General features: G+C 41.4%; 1 protein-coding gene across 1 annotated transcript in view; it reads right to left on the reverse strand.

The window, feature by feature from the left end:
• The window catches only part of znf827 (zinc finger protein 827), a 78,935-nt gene extending 59,532 nt beyond the window's left edge, over nt 1-19,403 (reverse strand). The window contains exon 1 of the mRNA XM_030092860.1: nt 19,081-19,403. Within this exon, the coding sequence (XP_029948720.1) occupies nt 19,081-19,123 (43 nt within the window). The 5' untranslated portion in view covers nt 19,124-19,403. The remainder of the gene's footprint in view (nt 1-19,080) is intronic.
• Nucleotides 19,404-20,153: the final 750 nt, after the last annotated feature.

The following is a 20,153-nucleotide window of genomic DNA, read 5'->3' on the forward strand; positions in this document are numbered from 1 at the left end:
GAACCAGACATCAATAGTAATTGCTCTGCAATTACAGTAATACTGACTGCATTTTAAGGTGAAAATATCAAATGCTTGCATGTTGATTCAATGAAGTTAAATTAGACAAACAAACCGTTAATCTTTCCTCAAATTATTAGCTATAATTGCCACATCATTTTAGTCAATGTGCTCAGTCAGAAACTGGTGTTCTGGTGGTGAAGAGCATATGTTTTGTTGGCCCTCCGGATGAAAAAAATTTAACATATTACTGATCAATATGATGAATACACACTGTAATGGATACTTTGATAATGCTGCATGTACTAAAAGCGTTGAGCATAAACAACTAGCTTGACCCTTTTCACTTTTTCAGACTATTATTAGGGCGAGTGAAAACAACAAAATGCACTGATTGTGAACCCAATTTACCATGCCCCTTGAAGCCATTTTACCACCTGAGTAGGGTTAACATGAATAAAGAGGGAGACAGGGAGAAAGAACCAGTGAGTCATGCAGGGCAGGGCTTGACCCATTTCCATGTGACATGCGAAAAGCAGCAAGAGCCACTAATGGCTGTAATGTGGTTAGAGGAAAATCGCTAGATTGCTGACCCAAGGTCTCAGCTTTGAGGCTGAACTCTCCTGCTTCCTGGGGTCACTCCAAAACCTCAGGGTTAGGTGCATCTGAACACAACAGTGCGCAACAAGGTTTCTGCCTTTAGTGCTACATTGCACTGATGCACTTCCACTACCATGGCTTTGTGTGTCAGAGGCGAGCCACCCCCTTAGGCAAAATGACATTTCCCAAGGTCATGGTCACTGGCCTAAACTCTACGTACTGAACTACTATATACCTGCCACACACAGGAAGAAACGTATGCACATGCACACACAAAGCTGAACTTCAAAGCCAAGAATGTGATCAGATGCTGAAGCCCTCCCCTCTGCTGCATTTTTTTCTGACACACATTCAACTGCCTTGCCGCTGGAACGGTGGCTGGCTTGGTGACAGTAACTGCAACCGCCCCCCAGTGATGGGAGACATGGAGACACGGGCCGAGGCGGCAAGCGTCTGCCACTGAAAGGGAACCATTTAGTGGTGTAATGGCGGGGATGACTTGCATGTTGAGACAAACAGCTGCAGGGTGCTCAGCAGTCTGGATCTGTTATCACTCACACACGAATGATTCACTGGTGCAGCGGTGGGGGATTTTCTCTCTGGGCCAAAGGGATGTATAGTGCCACCACATTATAGTAAAAGAGAGACCTATAACCAGTCACATCCAGATCTCAGGCTACACAAAGAAAAGACCACAAGTCCTCATGACTGGCCAGAAAAAGTAACAACAATAAATAGAAACACATTGTCTTGAATTGGACCACTGCGCATCAACATTTTGTTGTGGCACCCCACGTAACATGTAGTGTTTGGAATTATGCTGCACTAACCTGTCAGAAAAGAGAAACACTGAGCTTGCAGCCTCGAACTACAGCTAAAAACAGCTGGAAATTTCAGGTAGTGGAGTTGTTCATTGTTTCACCACGTCGTGCTGTCAACAATCTCCATTTGTGAACTTGGCAGGATTATTTTGGCTGTGGCTTTTCTAGGTCAGGGGGGCGGGGGCAGGAACGTATGTGTGTGTGTGTGCATGCACAAATGTCCAAGTTCAGTGCTGGAGGCAGTCAGATTTTAGCTAACCATGTCTCACAAAATGTTCACTGGTAAAGTGAGGTGTGTCGTTCACAGGAGTGAAAGGAGAGTGGAGGCTTGGGGTGAAGGTAGGTCAGAAGGTCATCGACATGGCTTGTGTGAGGCTGCTGACTAACATACCCCCCTCATCTTCCTGATATGCATAGTTATAAACATATTTACATGCCTCTAGGGGATATTAAATTGATTTATATTAATTTTCTTCAGACTTGATCTAAATTCAGCCCTGTTTACATGACAAGAATGAGTGAAACAGCAAAACTTGCGCCATGTTTTGGGTGTCCGTTTACATGACAACAGTGCTCGGAGCCATCGCAACTGATACTTGTTGAAACTGATTCCCAAGGTGGAACTTTTCTGAGCTGCTCCGACTTTGCCAAGAGAAAGAGTGAGAGCGCTACCACTGCACGGGAAAACAGTTCTTCTGCTCATGCGTGACTGACAAACATGGCAGCCTCCAGAGTGGCATGACTCTCAGTCAATATTGTAGTTCTATTGTTGAGATTCATCCCTAATAGCATCCACTCCTTCTTCTGTCCATACCAATGTTGGGTAGTCTTAATTGTTAACTCCTATAACAAGATGTTCTCTGCTTAAATGTATGTGGTTTTATTACAAAAACAAGAAGCAGCGCCACCTCACGGTTTGGCATGCCAACTCCATCATTTAAGTGTTTCAGCTGTCGCCACATAAACGCAAATCTTTTCTGAAATAAAAACACAAAAATGATGCTTTCTCACTTGAAACATCATCGTGTAAACAGGGACTCAGTCGGAATTATCTAATGCCTAACCCTCATCCTAATCTTAACCTCAACATTTATTGATTACCCTTATGGGGACCTCAATTCTGTCCTCCCAGTGACACGAGTCCATATTGGTCAGTGTGCAATCAGACTGACATACCCAACAGTATAGAAGAACAAGGCCACACACATGCACACATACATTTGTGTATACACACAAAGCAACTCTGAGGCTTAGCCAGGCATGAAAATTGGCCTCACTGACCCCAGACCTGAACAGGGTAGGGGAAGAGGAGATGGGAAAGCAAAGAAGGGAGGGACAGATAGAGGGATGGCTAAGGGAGGGGCTGATTTGGCTGGGCAGGGAAGAAGAGCAGGCCATTAGCCGATTAAGGGTGGACGGGGGTGCATCAATATTGCGCCGATGTCAAAAGGAGAGTCATGCCCATGAGCTAATATAAGAATGAGAGAGAGGGAACAAGAGCTATAGACGGAGGTAGTGGTAGGTCAAGGAAATCAGTAAAATCACAAAGATTGCTGACCGCAAAGACCTACAAAGTGAAGTGACATGAAATAATGCCACAAGACAGAGACTAAAGCCATCACATTGGTATCACCAAAAATGATTAGCCTGTCTTTCTTTGGTAAGGTGGAGGTAGTCCGTGTGCCTTGGAGGCATGGGTTAAGGAGATAGGGCAGGGGGCGAGGGCATAAGCAAAGGAAGGCGGTCAGTATGTATGGAGGAAAGAAGGAGCCGCTGTGGTAATTAAGTGTCCGGCTGGGCCCTGGTGGGGGTTGCCACGGCCCCGGGCTATGCTAATGAGCACACCCGGCGGTCAGGGCCACCTTATTAGCACTGGCTGGACAATATGGTAAGAGAGATGCACGACTGGCGGACTCCCGTCTCCACAAATGACTAACAGGTAATTCCATTAATTGGAGCACAGTGAATGAGAATCACCTCTCTTTTCCTGTCCCATAATCTCTTGCTTGGTTGATCTCTATCACACCCGTGCGCTTTTTCTTTCTTCTTCTTCTTCTAACACTTATTGTTCATTTCATTCCACCATCCTCTCATCTCCACGACCAGGAACGCAAATATTAAAAATTTAAGGCTGACGTCTTCACTATTTTCTGCTGGATGTGTGGGAGCCAGCACAGCAGCAGCAGCAGCAGCAACTCCAATGTGAAATTACATGCCATCAATCTGTTGTTCCTTTGGATCAGGAGAAACGTGATCATCACTTCAGAGTTTATTCATCATGTTATTTCCATTAGTAAGTTGATGAAACATGACAACCAACAACAGAAGAGGCAAGACAAGTGATCGCTGAGGCAAAATGTCACACAAGACATTCGACAACTTATTTACTTTTCACGAACTTAGAGATGTTGTGACAGCCTGTCAAACGTGAAGAGATTGAACATCATTTATTTAAATTAACCCATTTACACTAAGTGCCCATTAGTTAAACTGCATGTTCAAGTAGTATCGCTTACATGCATGCAATGCACTTTTTGCAGCCAGCTCTATAGTGGCAGTCAGGGCCTGTGATTTCTACACCTTTTTTCTTTTATGCAAAAGTAACCTAAAGCATGACAATTCCCCAATCTATTCGTTTTAATTATTAGACCCACTGACGTTTATATAAGCTCCTCTCTTATATTGATGACGCCTTACTTTAAAAATTCACGTGCGTAGTTTAAACATGATGAAAACTCTCACTAAGCTCCTCCCTCTCCCTTCCAACTATCTCCATTACACTGTCCAACTCTGAGTGCCTAACAAAGACATAAAGAACCCATCTTTTAGTTGGAATCTGAGGTGAGACGATACTCTCAGTGAGGATCAGGGTTCAGGCAGCAGGGCTATATATAATGGCGGTTGAGTCGTATTGAAATGTAGTGCAAATTACCATCTGTGTATTTTCGGCCTTGGCCTCCGTGGTTTGTGGGTACTTTGGGCGGTATGCCAGAGGTGAAACAGGAAGGAGAAGTGTTCTTGGAAGAGAATGAGACGACTGAGAGCCCGAGACCTCTGAAATTCCTCAATGCAGATGAAGTGCACTTTACCCCTTGGTTTATTTTTCCCTTCCATTTTTAGCATCCCGTGTTCAAAAAAAAAAAAAAAAAACCTTGCTCATAACCTCAGATGTGTCATCAAAGCTTCAAAGCCTGGGTGTAAACTGCTTGAGGGAGAGAGGTGGTATAACTATTGCATCCTCGTCTTGTAAACTAAACTATTAGAGTCACCAATAATGTCACAACTTACTAATTACTCACCAAAGCTGTGGAAATAAATTCCTCAACTTGCCTTGAACTGATAATATCATGTTATACATGAGTTAGCATTATGGTAATAGCTTTGTCACTAAAAAAAACATGATATGGTTCATATGAAAGTTGAATCTGGAGCTATGAATTACTTTATTCAGAAGGTTTGAAGATTGAGCTACAGCTTGTTTTCTAATACAACCAGATTATATTTGGAATGGTTTTCTAGAAAGTAACACAATGTATAAATGTAGCTGCACTGAGATGAACTGTCAATATTTCAATTGCAATTGTAGCTAAGCTGTTTCAAAACATACTTTTTAAGTTTTGAAAAAAAAAAATATTTATTTTATTTTGAGCACAATGAACAGAGCAAACATCCCTGTAAATGACTGGACTAATCATTCTAGCCATAGACTACAACCCAGGCTTGAAAACAAACCATATTACCCAGCTAATGACACTAATTGGTGAGTGAAAACAGGCCAACTCTCTCTGTCTGTCACTGTCCCAAAAACAGCATCAGAATATGTGAAACATCTATTGCACACGAGACTGTCAAATCCCATCTCTGTCTACAAATACAGATTTCAACTGAGTAGACAAATGGCAGCCGCTTTCTAATCACTGTGCCATACTATCAGAGACTTTCAAGGTCACATTAGTGCATTCAAAATCTCTCTTCTTCGAAGAGGCCTACAAAGAAATGCTCCCAAAGAGAAAAATGGTGAAAAATCTGCTAGAGTAGTGCATTCATATGCCATCGTGCAGATGAGATGAAGGTGAAATTACTTCCTGAATATGCTGCTGTTTTATGGCATGTGTTGAGAAAATGACATGCTGAGTATAACTCGGCTATTTGCACTACGAATCCTGAGTATGCATTGGCAAGTCATTGTGTGATTGTGGTTTGTTTTCTTCATCCCCAAGAAGAAAGTGATACACAGAAAAAGTTATTGGAATAATACGTTGAGACAATATTAACTACATATATAATCAGTTCATGGATTTAATGAAAAAACATTTTCTGAATGCTTTTCTCAAAAATATTTTTTCTACAATGTTATATACATCATACAATATATATGTTAGAATATATTTTCCATAAACAAAAGGAGAGTAAAGTGAACACAAAGTAAGCAAAGCCCAGAACTTACCAGTAATAGAGATAGCTCTGAGCACATTATTTCTAATTAATTGTTTTTTTTTATTTCCATTATGAGTTAATAAGTGCTTTACTAATATTATTGCACAGAATAAAAGCTCGTCCTATCACTATGTACAACAGATCTTTTTCTCGAGACTCAGTTTCTCTCATTGAGTAACAAAGGCCAACATGTGAGGCTTTGTCATTTAAAGATTTACAATAATATACTTCACAGGCCGCAGTCAGAAAACACAGATCAAAAATGTAAAAGGACTTCAACAGCTGTTTTCACTGTCTGTGAACACACTTGTAAAATATTTAGTCTTATTGTACGCTTGATTCACAGACCTCAGTGCTTAAGGTTAGAGGCCTATGCACAGGTGTTACAGCTCGATTCACTCTTTTTATTTTCTTTAGCCTTTGCAATCTTTCTTAACCCGCACAGTTGCATTCAGTTGTAAATGTGAGGTGAAAAATACTGTTTCATACAGTGGACTGACTGCGATGCTTTTTGAACACAAAGACATTCCATCTGCTTTGTGACAATACTGTAGCAGAAATAACTTAATGCATTTAAGAGCCTAAGTTTCTTTTCTACACAAGATGAAAATTATTCTCCCCCCAACATTGAGAGTGTGCCAATATAGAGTGTCATTGATCACATTTTTACATTTCATCTTGCTTTATTCACTTTTCCATGTTTTTAACATTCTGCTTGCAGACACTATATAACTATTTTTATTGACTGCTGAAACATTCATAATCAAATATGATAACGATTTCATATGTAGAAGAGGAGTTGTCTGTTCAGCTGCTCTGTATTACAGGGGCCACCACAGCAAGTCATTGCAACTTAAACGGAATACTTCGCTGGGAAATTGTTATTTTTGTTTGTTAATATACTTAACTCTGGATGCACCTCCTTTGGTAAATGGGATTTGAACCCAGAACCCTACATTCAGGATCATATGTACTTGGTATATTCAGGTAATTCTCAAGAAATTAATCTGCAGAAGTTTTGGGATTACCCTGGTTCAACAACTTGCATGACGGAGGTCTTAAGCAATGTGGCACTGGTGGTGTTATTCTTTGGGTCTGGACCAATATTGAAAATTAAAAAAAAAAGAAAAAAAAAAAAAAGACAATAATGAGAAGTTTGCATGAATTTTTGGTGAGTTTTGTGCTTTCTACATCAGGGCGTGGATGACAGCAACCCCACTGTCATCAAGGAATGCAGTACATGTACCAAGGCGCTGTTCAACTGGACCAAATGTCAACTATAAGCACACTTAAATGTTGAAAGTCACTGATGGGGCTGTCAACCTTTCTGTATATTTTTATTCAAATTTCATTCTTGATCATCTTGAAAATCGAATTTCTATACTTTTTTTAACTGAAAATAAAAGTAAAACATGGTCTATAGTTGACATTCAATATTTTTACAGTCTTAGTCTTTACCAACATAACAATCAAATAGGCATTTTTCCTTTTTTTGCTTATTTATTTTTTTAGTTATTTATTTATTTACTTTTTTTTTTTTTTTGGTTGCATTTTTAGACCACTTGAGTTAAAACATAGCGCAACAATTAAATTAAAAAAAGGCTGGTGGGACCTCTGATAAAATGTGAGATTTAATTAACACTTTTCGCTATGCCACTGATACAAAGGTCTTTCCTGTCAACCTTTTGCATGGGAGTGTCAAAATAAAAGCTGTTTCAGACCCCTGTCACATGTTCATCTGTTTCATATTCATGTCATGGCACATAACCTGTATATATTGTCAGTTAGAGCATTTCATCAAGTTGCAAGTAAGCCGTGTGATGGTGAAGGGAGATGCAAAAACAAGAAACAATTCTAGCTGAGCACCGTTGCATTAGTAGGTGTCCAGTCTGATTGCTCGCCATGTTTCACGTGCACCATGCTCTATCTGTCCTTGATATTTTACAGTCGACTGACTTAATGTTGAAAACTTTGGGCACATCACTGCTAAAGTGTTCAGGTGTTTTGATCTTACGATCTTTCTAGTCTTCTTTGCCGATCACAAATACTTTAACAGAGGACATACATGACAAAAGCATTCAAATGTAGATATAATTTGACTAGTAATTGTTATATTCCATTAGTTTCTACTTCTTTTTATCACCAGTGCATGCTGATGTCCTGTAATAAAGTTGTTACTTTAAATAAATAATAAACAAAAAAAACCTCTCTGGGCTATTGGAAAATTAGGAATTGGCAGTTCTTGGAACATTCAATTGAAAAATACTTCAAACCCCTTAAACAAAAAAGCAACCCTGAAATCTCTGAAATGGAGATCATTCTGACTGGATGAATAAACCACAACATAAAGCCTTTGCCACAGTAAAGAGACAAGGTTTATGTGGCTCATTTAAAAGTGAGAAATTAAGCCGACACATTGCTAGTTTCATGCTCAGGTTTAAACACTTAACAGGCCTGGGTCAACTTCTGAGTGACCCTGGGTCACTGGATGATTTTTACTGTCCAACCATGTGCCAAAACATTCTGGTTTTATTCTGAATGGCAGATTCTTTTTGCTTTCAGTGTATTTGATATTGATGAGTTACGCTTTTAATTTCATTTACCTCCTTTATTTAGTCAGTTTCACAAGCTCCAGTAAAGAATCCAAGCAGTCAATTGGAAAGAGCATCTAGTGCCTGACAAGGCTGTACATAACTCCTCTTATCTTTGAAAGAAATTCTATGTAAAGCTTTCTATGTAATGAAAAGCTACGCTGCAAATCTTAATACTAACATACTACATAATATACAATACAGTGTTCTTATGAGGTCATGATAACAAATTAAGGACCATTTAAATATACCTTTTTACCACTAATAGGAAGGCAGTCTTCTCTCAGTGTTAATACCATTGAACAGTCATATCACTGCTCTTTAAAAAAATACAAGGATGCAAAAACAAAAAAAAAAAATTCTAATGTGCCGCACTGTAATGCTACGTGATGCCATTAATTAACAACTCACTTTTCTAATTTGCATTGCTTTGGTCTCCTCTTTTTTGGGTTAGGTCCTGTTGCAATATTGTTCAATTTCAATACAGCCAAAGACTGTCCAAAATGTGTAATCATTTGCATTGCTATCATGAATCATAATTTAGCACTCAGTTTTTGTGGAAGCCAGATGCCAGACTGTGTGTAGTGAACCAAAACATAATTCCTTTCATTTTTAAAAAAAAAAGCATTGAGCAAATCAGCAGGATGCTGCTGAGATTTCTTGGGTCAATTAAAAATAATAATTGACCTCCGAGCATGATTACCAAAAAGGAACACTTGATACTTGCTGGTTCACACCACACATTTAACATGCGCTGAAGCACATGAAAGTATGTCTTATTGTCTTTCTCAACAACCAAGACTGTACACATACACATATATGAAATACTACAGTATCTCACATTACCAGGGTAAAAGAACCAGTCATATACTCTTTGATGAACAGGACCAGTGAACCATTGAATCGCAACACTATTGACCGCTGCCTTGATTCTGTGAGGAAGAGCCAATCGTATTCATAAAGACTTTGGCCATTCTATCTCATAGGAATAGGCATATGTGGGTGGCATCTTTCTTTGTGAAACTGAACACAGGCAAACACATGCAGCACACTTTAAAAGGCCACATATGGCAGTAAAGAACTTCACTGTTTTCACATGAGCATGTGTGAGAATGGCGAGATATTATCCCACTGACATATTTGCGCTCCCAACACTGTGCGATTTCTGAGACCTATTATTTCCCTAAAACCTGCTGCTGGCTTTCTTAACATGTACATAGGAGCATTACATGCTGATTGACGTAACCAAATCAATATGCTCGGATGCTGTAGCTGTCAGTTATCATGCACACAGTGTTTTCTACAGACTGCCATAGTAACATATCCTGAAGAGCAGCTATAAACGAATGACCATAATATTTTCAAATTGCCTTCAAACAAATATTGAGCAATTCACTCTTAAATTTCTCATGTATTCAAATTTTGATGCATACAGGGCAGTACAATTAATTTGGAAAACTACTAATTATGAGCCACTTGACAAGCTCGTCAGATGCCAGCAGATGTACTTCCGGTTGACTGGGTAACCTCATTCAACCAAGGAGTGGATATTGCGCTGGCTTCCTGAAAAAGACGGGGTACATTCTTTAGAACGAGTGCGAAAAGAACAGGCCATCACCCTGCTGCGTAGTTTTTCTGGCATACCGAAGCTCCTCACAGAGGTGATTGTGTGTCTGTGGAAGAGAAGTGAGAGAGAGTAGGAGGGTGGAAGGTGGGAGTGTGTACAGCGTCCATGTATTGTTTGTAAATCACCCTACTGGCAAAAGGGACACTTGGCTCTATAGCAGCCAGTCCACCCAGGGAGACAAAGCACAGTCCGGTGGGAGGAGGGGGTAGAGAGAGAGGTAATTCTATATGTGCACGTATGTCTGTATGTATGCAAGAGGACGGCGTGTTATAACGACGGAGGCAGCATCTATTAGAGACGTTCAGAAAGGACAGCAGGGTAGACGGAGCACAGGAGCGAGGAGGACGAAAGCAGGAGGGAATCTTGCGACCGGAGGAGGAGGGGGGGGTGTCTTTTTTTATGGAGGTATTGGTTTGACGGCTGTTTGGCAGAGGCGCCCAAGGCAGTGCCTGCTTGGATTTTAGCCTGTCACTTAGGACAGGGACACTAATCAGGATTGGTCCCGGTTTCTACCCTAGGAAAGGGGGAGCACTTTCAGGCCATTATTAAAAAAAGGAAAAAAAAAAGAGGGAGCAAGAAAGGGAGAAGAATTGCTGTGGCACAGCAGGAAATGCTAACCGCTAACCTCATTTACATGCAGGTCCAGGGAGAATGGGGGAGAGCTTATTCCGTTTCCAATCTCCATGTTAAATGCTGGCCAGGGCAGCTGATGGGAATGAGAGGCATTGTTCGCCCCATGCTGCTCTTCCCTTCTCCGTTACACCAATACCTGCCTCGCTTTCTTCATGGCATTAAAAGAGACGTTGCCTCAATAATTTCACTTTCAACTTGAAATCTATATGAAGCCAATGAGCCATGTATGCAGCTGTTTACCTTTTGCAGACTGCTTACTGCAACCAAGCCTCATAGGTCTATCTGTTCTGTCATAACCAGGTTGTGACCTGAGGCTGCCGCATTCAAAGCCATCCTTCACCCACCGAGTCTGTTCTGTGGCATAATGATTGCTATGACAACCATCACTTAAAGCCACGGGTAGGTGGAGGAGAGATGTCAGCTTCTCGTCTACTCTTCTGATGATCTCATTTCTGGCTGGCAGGTACAACAAGGTCAAAGCACTGAAACTGGAAAAGTGGCTGCTTGCTACATGCAAATGACAAAACCGAGTTTCCAAACAATTACACTGCCCTGTCCAAATCAACATGGGGCTAAGCTCTGAGAGCCACAAGGTGGGGGATGAAGGAAAAAAATCAGGGGCATCAGAGAGAATGAGATGTTGAGGGAGGGACGTCTGTCTTTGGCCAGCTATGAGCACAAAGTCTGGCTGTGCGTGCCAAATGAGGTTTTAAAATGGTTTTTCTGGGAGGATTTGTGCTAATCTAGAAAACCTTCTGGAGGAAGTGCAAATACATCTGCCACTGACCACTCCCCTGTAGAGTACGAGGGATTAATGACATGGCAATCTGAACCAACATGGCCCCCATTCAAAAACACTCATGGGGTGTGGAAACATACGGGCAATTATGAGCCAAGCCAAATGATTCACTTTTTTTTTTTTTTAACAATCACTCTGAACATCCATTCATGTTACTCTCCAAAGTTTGTCCTGCTTCATTTGTTCACAGTTAGGTTCTGTAGTTATTACAGATACTGTTAGAGTCAGGCTTCTTCACTCCGAAATATCCAGTGATTAGCTAATCTCATTAGCAGCACAAGGGCAAAATCAAGTGATCATATGTCCTTGGTAAACAATGAGAGGATGAGACCCGAGTGTCATCTTTCTTTTTATGCTTCAACAGATGCAACGGTGACAGTGTGCAAATGGGGAGATGTTCTCAGCAGCACTGAATTAGTCAAGACGCTCACCTGCATTTCCAGCATCATAAATAACTTCACACCGCACTGACAATGGCTTTCTCACAGATGACATCACATCAATGATTTTAACTTCTCAAGTTTTTGTCCCACAGCCAAACACTTCCACTCTCCTTTAGAGATGATATATGGTTTCTCTGGAGAGCTGTCACTGTCTTATGGTTCTGCTATCCTGGGTCTCTCTTCTAACCCCTCCCCCCGACAATCCTCTACTACTTTCCAGCACTTTAAATCTCCCTATAAAACTGATCCAACATCTCAAAAACTACAGATGTACAGTTAGCCTAGCTGGTAGAGGATATTAAACTGTGCCTCAATCTGAGGCAAGAACTTGTGCACTAAAGGTTAACTGGAGCCAGACTCTGCCACAGAGCAAGTGTGTGTGTCCTTCTGCCCTTCTCTACCCACACAGGAAGTGAGGTCATCTCATAGCAACGCACCATGCACAGTGTATTCAGCCAGGGTGACAAAGTTCAACACGTTCGCTAGCTCTTAAGAAAATATACATACGCTAATGAACAACGGCGGATTTGCATTTTCCATGAGGCGCTCCTGTGATCAGTTACTGCATGAAATTTCCCCCGTTTGTAGACAGACCGTCAGAAAGCAGCAACCAAAGTAATAAACAACTTGTGCCAAAAACTTTCCAATTCCATACCCAAGTTAATGAAGTACCTCATGCTCAAAGATTTCCACACAGCCCTCAGGGATGGTCTTTCTGTTAAAACAATTGAAGAAGTTCTTCATCTCTCGACAATGTAATCTCAGTGTCTTTCTAGGAGTGAAACGTGAGACAGAGTCAAACAATAAATCACATCCCTGTTTAGAGCAGGCGTCTGGCACGACTGGCCGGCTTCGACTCCCCAGACCACCACCTCCTCCACTGCCGCCTCCTCCTCTCCTCTCATGCTCTCCATCCCTCATGCCTGTTAAAGGCTTGTCCTGCAGGGCCTGGATGCACTTGTGTGGTACAACAACAGAGAAACCGCCCAAAGCTCTTAACAGCTCTTCCTCTCCACTTCCTCCCTCCCTCTATCTCCACTGCTACCACCACCAGCTCCTCTCTCCCTCTCCACTCTGCTCTGTCTTTCCCAGCTGCACCGGCGAGCTGTTCCGTATGAACTGCTGCCAGCTGAAAGCCTGCTACTCCTGTGAGATTGCTATTACTCAGTGCAAGCAGGGCTCTGCGTAGCCAAAGGGCTGCTCTCCGAGCTGTAGATCTCCATGTTGTGACTTGTCAACACGGGAAAAATCGTTACCAAGGCTGAGGCACTTCCATTCCACACAGAGGGGGTTCTGATTGCGACCGGGCAGACAGGCAGGTACTGTACTGGAAGTATTAGGATGACTACTGTAGCCTGATTTTGTGCTGCACAGACAGGACAGCACTTTTGATATTATTAGATAACAGACATCTGAAGAGGAGAGAAACAAGTACTTGAGGTGACTTTTTTCACTCCAAGTATTTTTCTTCATGTTGAATTAGTAATAAACTTTGGTCATAGAGAAGAACAATTTATTTTCCAAGCTGCAAGAAGACAACTAATACATCACCACCAAGAAAGAAGTGTTTCATTGCTTCTTCGCCATCCATGCTAAATGCAGTACCCTTACGATTTGTTTTGCTACTGCCCCTGACAGTACTTCAGGAATAAGTATTTATTGCTCAATTATTCATCCTTTAGACAACTGTTAGGCTTATTGGAGGTACAAAACCTGTCAGTCGCACACAATTCATCAAGACTTTATCAACTCTTCTGCTGAAAGAGGGATTTGAGCTACTGAATTTTTAAACACAAAGTGAGTGCAAATGTTTAATTGAAAGAAAATAATAATCGTAGTTTACACAAAAAAACTTAGTAAACGTCATCTATATTAGATTAAATCCACAGAAAAACTTTCATTACGAATAACTATGTGAAACGTGTTTAAACAAAATATTTCTAAAACATTCCAACCATCTGCAACAACAAAAAAGAAAACAAACTTATTCTGATGTTTGAAATTGAATGCAGTATGTAGGCCTCAGTATTGCTTGATTAATGTACACATGATGACATGCTATAAAAGATTCACACAGACATGAATACATGGCTATTCATACAACTCCACAGAATTTAGGCTTTATTAATGTTATGGTCTTTCTCAATGTTCAGCCTGAATATAGCAAGAAAAAAAAGTGCCACAGTCAATTTCCCCACCTTTATCGACCTACACACACATCTCCTGCAGCCATAAGTCACTATGTGTAACTATTTTCACACACAGTTCTTACATTCACAAAGTGATGCAGGACACACAACTGTCTCAACTCCACAATGCTTCAACAATCCATAAATCTCCACTAGTCTCAAACAGGAGATGTGATATTCCTGTTGTTGCTTTTCCTTCAATTTCATCGCAATGTTAGATATTACAGTGATAGATTGGGATACCATACCAAGCATACTTAAGGTAACAACATAAACTGAGTGACTAAATGAAATCTCCAAAGTTTCTGACTGGTTTGATGTGGTTCTCATCACACTAACACATGTACCATTATCAACCCTGAAAATGCCAATGCACAACTATAAAGCAGTCACACATCTTATGAATCTAATTTTACTTGAGGAAACAATCTGTCTCTAATTTGGGGCCAAGAGCTGGCAGATTATAAACATGTTTATAGGTCAATAACAGCTCCGAAAATTATGCTTTAAATAAGAAAGAAGAAACTTTTCAAATCTCATTCAGTAAATAAAAGGCAGACAGTTACAATGCAGGTTGTTGAACACAGAAAAAGCACCATTATCAGACTTTGATGTTTTCTCCCCCAATAGAAAGCCTACGACCAGTATTACACTGATAAGGTTGCAAACGCTGTTTGATGATAAAGTTTAATATTGATGGCGTTTGAGGCAAGTCTTAAGCAGGTCTCAAGAGTTATACTGAAACCCAATACTGCAAGCATACAATGATTTCACATTAATCAAGTTCCAGAAAGACACACTAATGCATTTTGTGAAACAAGTGCCCAGACCAATTCTAATTCAAACTTCTAAAAAATGTCAGACAAGTTATTTTGAAGAACATTCTTGAATCACTTCATTCTTCAATAACACAGAGAGACCCTGGCTGAAATGTGATTCTTAAGAATCATTTATTTTTGAGTTGCATAAACCCTGCTGTCGGTGCGCCTTTGCCAATCGTCTGAAGTAGCAAATAAGGTTAACATTTGTGTATAAATATTGATCCTCACCCTGAGGCTAAGCTACTTCTTTGAAACCAGGCCCATTAAACCTTGCCCAAACTGACTGTTTATTCACATCAGTCTCTGTGAGACACACAATCATATAGGACACAAAAGGCACAGAAGAAATTGTGCAGGTTTCTATGTGCAAGAGAGTATATGGTTAGAGAGGTATTAATCACCTTTTCCCACCGCCCTGTAATTCATTTCTAAGTTAAAGGCTGTGTATCATTTTCCGTTTGAGCTCTACTCACCCAACGCCACCCGCACACCCAAGCCCCATCAACTTGAGGGGCAACGTGGCAGCGGTGGTGAGGTAGGGGAGATTCTTGGCAGAAATTCCCCCACAAATTTTATGCCAAGAGCGAAATGGAAACCTCCTCTCATTTTCCTTTCCTCTTAATCCAATGTTTTCAAGCCCCAGCTCCACCAAGGTCATTATAATCATAGCAAGTGGAAGGCAGCCAGTGACCCGCCATTACAGTAAGGTAGTGAGCCACCCAGTCAGTCAGCTATTGGCTGATGAGGAGTAGCAGAAATGCTAAAAATCTCTGTTTTAAAATGTAAATTGACAATGGGGGAAAGAGCAGAACACAACTGACTCTCCTATTACATTTGGGTTGTGCTCTTTATCATATAGATACCCTTGACTGGTTGAAGAGAGTGAAGGGGAATTGTTTCAGCCAATGAAATGAACCTAATCCATACCATGGGCATTGTGACAGGGAATATTGAGGCGCATTCTGACTAACTCCAGATATCGCTCTAATATCACAAAGTCACGCATATAGAACATTTGAACTAATAAGCATTTTAACTGACCTCAACTTTTAGGGAGTGAGCAATAAGGCAACAAAATTACACAAACAATAACACACTGCAAGGTCAAAAAGAATGGCAGTTTTCATTGTGGCACCAAAGGTCATGTTTACTTGTCAGAGTGAAGGCGCCATACTGTACTGTGACCTCCATAGCCAGCTTATGCACATACACACACACGCACAAGCACATGCACACACACACATACACAAAGTTGTGTGTTCACTTTCGCTTGTGCGTGCCATGCACACGCATTTGAAGAATAGTCTCTTCTCATGAGCTGCACCACAAACAATAGGACAGTACACACTGGGCTACACAACCCATATATCTGGGTCTACGCTAAGATAAAGCACCTCCAGCATTAAAGCCACTGTATTAGCTTGCCCTTTTTCACCACAGATGAAGAGATTTCAAGCTCGATATTGTGCTTGTTGGCTGGCACACCACCAGGGTGTTGTTGGCTGAATAATGAAAACACACAGACTGACAGCGAATGGCATGAGGTGACACTTCCATTCTAGAGTGGGAAGATCCAAAACAAAGCGCAAAAAGCTTCTGACAAATTCATACTTTTCTGTGACAGTTTGTTGACTGAGGAGGGAAACAACTCCTAAATCAGAAAAGGCTTTCATTTAAACCCAGGAACACAGGCACAGCAGCGCTCCAGTACAGTGCCTACACAGGAGTACACGGTTTCAGATACGTGGGTGAAGAGTATTTTTTGCTGCAGACCAATTACGGAGCAGCTTAATTGAAAGGTTGACATGGGCTTACTTTGGTTGTCATGCTGAAAAAGGGAGAAAATACTGGACTCCACATTCGACTGATCCAGAATATGTAATGATGCTGTGCCAAATACAGCTTTCATCACCAAACCATGTACTCTTTTATTCACTAGCAGTCTAAAAATCAAGAAACTTTGGCACCCACATGGAGTGACTGTTACCTTTTTTCCTGTTACATTACTTCAAATCATCTTTTACTTCTGATATGCGAATTCACTGATCGTCTATTTATTGATAGTGGTTTTACCATGCACACACTTAACATTTCAAAATATTTCTCATTTAATATTCTTAATTTAAATATATAGTTAAACTTTGTTTTCCCTTCATTGTCTTTATGGGATAAATTCAAAAGTATGAAATATTGTGTCTTATTATTAATTGATTTTATAAATACCTGTGGGCCAAGAATGTTTATCACTGTAAAATATAAAATCTGATTTGGTTTTGCTTCATATTCAGCGAATTGATTCTCACCATGAAAACATAAAACATGAACATACACACAACTGTATTTACAGGTTGAAATGTCCAAAACCTCAAAATCTAATTCCAACTCCTTTAAAACTACAGGATGAATTAAAAAAAATTCTTATTAAGAGAATTACAAAACAAGAAGAAAAAAAAAAAACCTCACACAACATGCACAACACTTTGCGCTGAGTTAATTTACCGCTGTTTGCATTTTGGGATTTGACCGATAGATGATGAGGAAAACAGATCTGGTGCACAAACGCGCTCAGAGAAGTCTCCCTGCACAGGGGTAGTAAAAAGGCTGCACTGGGTTATTTTCATATACATCAAAATCCTGCTGGGTGCAGTCCACTACACTCTCCTCATGCAGCATCTGAGCGAGGACTCTCTGTCAGTCACTCACTCACAATCACACACACACAGACACACAGTCACTGCACCCACTGTCACCTAGTCTCCACCTCTATGCCTCCCAGCCAACCGCTGCAATTTCCCAAGTTCAACCCTAGGTCAAACACCTGAGCAGCAGATGAGTGAATATTGACAGTAAAAAAAAAAAAAAAAAAAAAAAATGCGACCATGGCTGGCTTTGCTGAACAGCTGGCACTCTCTGACATTTAAGAAATGAAGAAGACAGACTCATAAGATAAATGCATCAAGCCATCATTGATTTCAACATGAATCACTCAATTATTCACCGCATTTACATACTAATATGACTAATTGAGCTGTTGGCTTACGCGTGTATTCAGTAGAAATGATTAGGATCCAGAAAAAAAGAGAAAAGATGTCACTCTTGGATAATTCCTGTAATAATTGTTGTCATTGCCCACTAACATCTAAGCAATCCTCTAGTGGCCGGAGTGTGTAACTGCAGCTTTTCATTATCTGGACTGATAAAGGCACAATACGAACATCCGAGATACGGAGGGTCAAATGTACAAAAGTGAACCAACCTCCAACTAAAAAAAAAGACAACAACTACACGGGGGTTTATAGTCGGTTTCTGCTGCAGCGTGGCGGCGTTGTAGGCTGCGTGGTGGAGCATAACTATCGTTTCCTTTTTCTAACCGCGTTATTGATCGTAGTCTGTCTGCAATGAATGGCTGCAAAGGGAAGGGGGGAAAAACCCTGAACTTCAGGTGACCGACCATGGCTCTGACACAGCCTGCATGCAGACTGGGAGGGGTAGAAAAAAAATACATCGGCTTGGGGGGAGAAAGAAAAAAAACCCCTCATCACACTTTTTTAAAGTCGACGACAAACAAGCGCGAACAAATTCGGTTCCGCGATTTAGAGCTGCGAAAACTACGAGGCGAAAGTTAGAGGTTTTATAGCCGAGGAAATGAAGTTTACCGAGCGTTGCTAGATAGCGCTATTGCTAACTAGGAACAGTAGGGTAACGGGGAGCCAGACTCTGGCTTGTCTGATCCGACTGACCCTTCATTTTATTGCGGCCAGACTCCCAGATCCTCCCCTTTCTACCCGAAAAGCCACCGAGCCGAGAGGCTCGCACATTACCGAATACGCTCGGCTGTTATGGCTCACACGCAACACGACACATATGCCAAGTGACCGCAACCTTTAGCGGAACCGGACCTCTATCGATTCTACTCTTATTAAAGCCACGTATCATTTATCCACTCGGGGCTTCGGCTAACGTTACCCATCGCCAACAACATGGCTGCCTCGCTCGGACCTAAAAAGGGAGAAATAACCTACGCCGAGTCTTTTGTCTGTTTCACCTCTTTAACCCTAAACTACTGCGCAAAACACACGGAGAGCTGTTAAAATGGCACAAATCGAGCGAGCGACTTACGTGAAGGCAGGCGCTTGGGTTGCTCCTGCTTCCTCCTTGGCATTTTCCCCCGTTTTTAATCACATTCTCGTCCTTGTTTGGGGATAAGAAGAAAAAAGGTTTTTCCCATTGAGACTGGAGGCGCCAGTGATGGCAGGGACTCGGTCGTGCACCTGGCTTTGCTCGGTTTAAAGTGTATTGTTGGGGAATGGGAACACTGGCGGAGGAGGTGCCGCTGTTGTTGTTGCCGTGTCTTGACTATGGCTGCTCTCGGTGCAAGTGTGTCTCCGAGCCCCTAACTAACACTAATGCAGGGATCAAAGGGCAGCAACAGCAGAGCAGACACACGCGCGTACACACGCACGCACGCACACACACACTCACCCACATTCACACGCTCCCTCTCTCTCTCTCTTTTTCTCCCTCCCTCTCTCCGTCTCTCTCCCATTCTCCCTCTCTATCACACACGCGCGCGCGCGCACACACACACACACACACACACACATACTCAGGCACACTGTTTGCGCGCACGCACAAATTTGAGGAGCTCGCCCCCGAGAGCAGCGTACGGACAAGGTGCCCCCGAGCTTTCAGGGTGTAATGCTGAAAAGGGGAAATATATTTGAAAAGGCAAAAAGACGCATAATTCAGCCGAGGGACCATACTGATGGAGTCGGATCACATGAATCATTGTGTTCTCCCTCCAAATAAATATAACACTGAGCGAGCAGAGTAATTTATGCGAATGATGCAAATGTGGATGTACATCTCAGCGCTGACCGCCGTGAAGCACATAAAGCGGTGACATCTCAAACATTCATTTAGCGTCCATCAGCAAAACGCCACAAAGGCAAGCTCCCGCTGTAACTACAGCTTTATTATAATTGAAAATTAGCACCACATTTGCGGCATTGTAAAATTTTAACGCAGGGAATTAATATTCGTAGTTTATTATTGGCCGATGTTTACCCACATATATAAATAAAATATACACATATATACTAGGAAAATATACATTAAATCCAAACCACGTTCTACAAAACTGTAACAGTGTAGACCATTTTCATATGAGAATTAGCTTTATTATACATGTA

This window comes from Salarias fasciatus, chromosome 6 (assembly GCF_902148845.1).
Source record: "Salarias fasciatus chromosome 6, fSalaFa1.1, whole genome shotgun sequence".
Taxonomy (NCBI): Eukaryota; Metazoa; Chordata; class Actinopteri; order Blenniiformes; family Blenniidae; genus Salarias; species Salarias fasciatus.